This window comes from Curcuma longa, unplaced genomic scaffold (genome assembly GCF_044706935.1).
Source record: "Curcuma longa cultivar G26 ecotype Majalengka, Jawa Barat unplaced genomic scaffold, ITB_CL_G26_1.1 contig_19446, whole genome shotgun sequence".
Lineage (NCBI taxonomy): Eukaryota > Viridiplantae > Streptophyta > Magnoliopsida > Zingiberales > Zingiberaceae > Curcuma > Curcuma longa.
The window spans coordinates 1-5,271 of NW_027431101.1; the positions used below are offsets into that span (position 1 = coordinate 1).

Sequence of the window (5,271 nt, forward strand, 5' to 3'; positions counted from 1 at the left end):
AAAAAAAGGTTAAAATAGGGATTTAAGTCGTTCAAATTTAGTTGCTTGATTTATCTCACTTAATACTATTTCAACAAAAAAGGTGGAATCCTCCACCCCAATGGCTCTACATTGTCGGCTACACGACTATTTGTGAAGAGGTAAATCGGGAAGTTACAGTTGATCACGACAGAGGAGAACATTACCTCGACTTCACCGAGATTCGACCCTTATCCACTTCAATAACTGTTCCATTGTAAGCAATTCAACTATGTCCCGGGGCAGCTTGCTTACTACTAAACTTAACAATTACTAGTTTAAAGGGTATTTGGAAAATAAGAATAAATTATGAGTGCTGAAATGAAATTATCCAAAGAGAAATGGTGTAAAAGGAAAAAATGGCAGCTCTTCTTCTCGAGTACTATATCAGTGCTCCATCTCCCCCAAATCAAGAGAACGAGATCGAGATCGAGATCGAGATCGGAGAGAGTGAGGGAGAGAGATCGGAGAATGAGGGAGGAGGTGGTGGTGATCGTGGGGGCGGGGCAATCGGGGCTGGCGACGGCGGCGTGCTTGACGGCCCTAGCCGTCCCCTGCCTCATCCTGGAGCGCGACGACTGCGTGGCCTCCCTGTGGCGGCGCCGCTGCTATGAGCGCGTGACGCTCCACCTCGCCAAGCGCTTCTCGCAGCTCCCCCACGAGCCGCTCCCGGCCTCCGCCCCGACTTTCCTCCCCAAGCCCCTCTACGTCCGCTACCTCGACGACTACGCCGCCCGCTTCGGCCTCCGGATCGCCCTCCGCCGCGAGGTCGTCGCCGCCGAGTACGACCCCGCGGAGGGGCGCTGGCGGATCGCGGTCAGGAGCAGGGAAAATGGCGGCGGAGGAGCGGCGGAGGAGGAGGAGGAGGAAGAGGAGTTTTACTCGGCGAGGTACCTGGTGGTGGCGAGCGGGGAGAACGATGAGGCGGTGGTGCCGGGGAGCATTTCGGGGATCGAGAGCTTTCCGGGGCCCGTGGTGCACTCGAGCCGGTACCGGAACGGGAGGGAGTACGAGGGGGAAGGCGGTGCTGGTGGTCGGCGCCGGAAACTCCGGCATGGAGGTGGCGTTCGACATGGCCGACTGTGGAGCCCGATCCACCGCCATCGTTGTCAGGAGTCCGGTAACCACATTTCACTTTCTGCCCCTCCAAGTTTGCAAAATTGTTCTAATTTATATATAAACTTTAACGAATCACATTCTACCCCTTATATTTCCTTTAACAGAGAGGAAGAAGATAGTGTGATTTTCAAAACTATAGGGGCTGACTAGTATAATGCACTAAACGATGGGGGCAAAGTGACTAATTACAGTAAAAGATAGGGGTATTTTATTTATTAATTGCAACATGCTAATTAATTCAATGATTAATTCTCTGTAGATTTTGTAATTTTGGTCGTTATCTATTATTGTCAAATTGATTAAAACCTAATTTATATGTTTATGATTTATTTATTTATTTATTGCTCATGCAGATTCATGTTGTATCAAGGGAGATATGGCTATTTGCCATGTTGATTATGAGGTTTTTGCCAGTGGGTCTGGTAGATGCCTTGATTCTCTTATTGTGTTACTTAAAGTTTGGGGATCTATCCAAGTATGGCATACATAGACCATCAAAAGGACCATTGTATTTGAAAAAATACACCCCCAAGTATCCGGTCATCGATATCGGCACGGTAAAGAAAATTAAATCCGGAGAAATTCAGGTATACTATACTACGTACTTATTGTTCGAACTTGTTTATACAAGAGGCAACTAACTAACTACCTTGACGAAGGGCTCGATAGATTCGTATGGTTTAGAGTATTTAACTAGCTAAAGATGTGAAATCACAGGTCATGCCATCGATAAAGAGCATCAAGGGTAACTATGTTACGTTCTCGAATGGAAGAATTCAAAGCTACGATGCGATAATTCTCGCAACGGGCTATAGGAGCACTGTGAAAAAATGGCTCAAGGTGATTGTATTGTGCTAACGCTTTGATCCTTCCTCACCCCTTTGGCCTTTGCCATCGTCGGAGGGAGATTAAACTTTCGAGTTCGAAATTGACTTTTGCAGACCGACGACTCCCTCATCGGAGAAGATGGAATAGTGAAGCGAATGTTCCCGAACAATTGGAAGGGGGAGAACAGACTTTACTGTGCTGGACTTGCAAGAAGAGGGATTTATGGGTCTGGAGAGGATGCTCAGAGCATTGCTAATGATATCGCTTGTGACTATCATCGTCGTCATCATCATTAAGTCGTGCGAATCCTAATTATTTGGTATCGAAGTTGCTTGCGACTATCGAAGCTTATCTATATATCTCCCATCTTCTTTAAGGTGGGGGTAGTGAATAAGTACTGTGAAAGAGTTTTAGGGTATTCCAATCCGAATGAGCAAGTATGCTCTAAGTATTATTATGTTTCTCTTGTTTAAGTTGCCTGAATGAGTTGTGATCCAAATGTTAGGGTATGTTTGCGCTAGAGGAAGCGAGAAAGGTTCAAAGTCCCTTTCTACGATGTCTTCGTGCGAGTAAACAAAGATCAAACTTGCCGCGAAAAAGCTTCCTTTACTTCGTGGCCAACAAACTCTTAGTTCTAACTCCACACTTGCTTATAACTCATATGAATATCACCCGATAAATTTACTAATCGTAGCTTCAACGACAACAACAATAATGAAAAGTTAATTGCCTTACAAGATAAGAATTGGAAGTGCTCAAACAACTCATAGCATCAATGTTGGATGGTGTCACTTGAGTTCTCTTCAACAATCCTCCTTTCTTGAATCATACTCCAAGTTATCAGCTCAGTGAATGAAGTTATTATGACAACATATTAAATCCTAAATCTTAAATCCTAAACGTCTGTTTGATTAGTTCACGAGTCTTTGTGGTTCGCGATGGGGAGTTAGGTTTCAATGGTTCAATCTTTGTCGTACGCATCTTGTTTATTCTCCTAGAGAACCTTTCGCGTGTGCTTGTAATCTAGTAGGGCTTAACTATTCCCTAACCTTTAAGGAGGGCTTGGGTCGTCAGGGAAGAGAGTGGCCGAGTCTGGAGGAGTCGAGAATAGGAGCAATAAGTCTTGAGGAGTTAAGAGCGGGAGCGACTAAGTCTTTCAGAGTCCGGAGTGGGAGCAATTGAGTTTTAAGGAATCGAGAGTGATCAAGCCAGAGTCAAAAGTGAGAACAGTGAAGTCTTAGAGAGTCAAGAACACTGAAGAGTTTGGATTCTGTCCAGATTCAATCTCGAGCTCTGTTTGATCCCACGCGATCCTGACATACAACTCAACTTGACTTTTGACGATTTCGATCGTGCCACATGTCAAATCCTTTGATTCCTCGCGATAGTTCTACCACGACTAATGGTACATGTGTACAAAAGACTTGACTTCATTTAATCTTTTGTTAGTTTAGAGCCCGTTTTAGGAAGCTTCATTGGATAACTCAAGCGTTTATAATGTTTACTACATTTTATGTAGTCATTTTCTTATAAGTCGCTTTAAATTTTCTATGGAGCCTTATCCATCGTTTCCACTTTTAATCTACACGATAAGTTTAAATAATAAGAGAATTAAGCTCCAATTATCTTAATTCTGTTCTTTCTTTATCATCAAAAACACTTATTAAGATAAGTTTAACTAGAGCTAAAAGTCCCCGGGACCATAATACCACGCGATAAAACATTCAGATTGTCACCCAGGCACTTGTGATTCGATCCTCAACTGCGACATATTTATAAAAATTTTCTTCCAAAAGGAAATCGCAATCAAAAGGATGCTGGACATTTAAGTTGGCCGCTGCGTGTGCTTCCCGATTTACCCTGATGGTCGATGAAAAATTTTCGTAAGACCGAACCAGTCACCCTCAGAGACTTTCGTGAGACCGAACCAATCACATTGAATTAATACGACTAACTAATATTATCATTTTTTAACTAGAACTCAAAGTTAATTACTTGTTTTCATGATGTAGATTATCGACGGATCATTATCTTTTTAAGGAATTTTTTACAAAGAAAAAAGGAACAAAAAAAGATATCCCAAACATAACCAAGAAACTTCTAGATTCACACACTGTCGCCATCCATCCAACCGTCCATTCCCCATCGTCGCCGATCGCTAGAACGCCTCCGCGCCGTCCATCATCATCATCGTCGCGAACTCGTCGAACCCCACGAACCCGTCGCCGTCGGTGTCGACGCCGCGGATCATCCGCCGGCACTCCTCGACGGTGCACTCGCGGTCGCCGAACAGCAGATCGAACACCCCGTGGAGCTCCTCCGCCGAGATCTTCCCGTCGCCGTCGGCGTCGAACACCGCGAAGGCCTCCCTCATGAGCTCCTGCTCGTCGTCGCCGGCAGCGCCGCTGCCGGCGACGAGCGCGGCCTCGACGGCCGCGAACTCGTCGAGGCTTATGCACCCGTCGCCGTCGCGGTCGACCTCGGCGACCATGGACGCGACCTCCTCGGCGGTGGGAGGGTCGTGGGCGGGGGCGAGGCGACGCAGCACGGACTCGACCTCGAGGCGGGTGATCTTGCCGTCGCCGTCGCGGTCGAAGAGGGCGAAGAAGTCGCGCAGGAAGGAGGAGGAGGCAGGGAGGACGGATCGGGGGGTGGTCTGCAAGGCGGCGGCGGCGGAGACGATGGAATAGTCGTCGGAGGAGGAAGAGGAGAAAGAGGAGGAAGTGACGGAGAGGCCTCTGCTCTTCTTCTTCTTGCTCTTGGTCTTCTTCTGGAAGGATCTGAGGAAGGAATCGATTATCGTCATGGCGATCTGATTACTTGAGCGGGAGCGGATGGGGAAGGAAGGAAAGGAGAGGGGCGAGTTAAAAAGAGAGAGAGAGAGAGAGAGGGAGGGGGAAGGGGAGGTGAGTTTCCAGGAAGCTTCGTGGCATTGATTGAAGCTGGATGTGAAAGGTATATATATTTTTTGATATATAAATTAAATATGAATATGAATAATTTTTTGTGATTAAAATTATAGTTGACGTGTTGAAAAAAAGGGGGAAGAAATATTAATGGGTTTGAATGGAGTTAGAGAATGTGGAAGGGGACCGTTGTCCTCGTGAGCGGGCGCTGTTTTGTGTAACAGCCTGCGCTCACGGGTTTGGAGGCGTACGGATGGAGTTGGGATTTCGTAGATGGTAAAAAAAAAAAAAAGGCAAAAGTCAGAAAAGCACTTCATTGTTTTAGAATTATGAAAATATAAACGGGAGATACAGAGCAAACCCGATCACGATTCAAAATCGATAGTTCGACGGTGTAGAA

At 46.0% G+C, this 5,271-nt stretch overlaps 1 protein-coding gene and 1 pseudogene across 1 annotated transcript; one reads left to right on the plus strand and one right to left on the minus strand.

The window, feature by feature from the left end:
• Window positions 1-474: 474 nt before the first annotated feature.
• On the plus strand, window positions 475-2,438 carry LOC141817149 (putative indole-3-pyruvate monooxygenase YUCCA10; annotated as a pseudogene).
• A 1,518-nt stretch (window positions 2,439-3,956) lies between these two features.
• On the minus strand, window positions 3,957-4,816 carry LOC141817148 (putative calcium-binding protein CML35). The gene has a single exon (XM_074704820.1). The coding sequence runs from the start codon at window positions 4,769-4,771 to the stop codon at window positions 4,124-4,126; it is 648 nt and encodes a 215-aa protein (XP_074560921.1). The 5' UTR covers window positions 4,772-4,816; the 3' UTR covers window positions 3,957-4,123.
• Window positions 4,817-5,271: the final 455 nt, after the last annotated feature.

Excerpts from the sequence above, each read along its gene's own strand:
- LOC141817148 (XM_074704820.1), bottom strand. The coding sequence starts at position 4,771 with ATGACGATAATCGATTCCTTCCTCAGATCCTTCCAGAAGAAGACCAAG.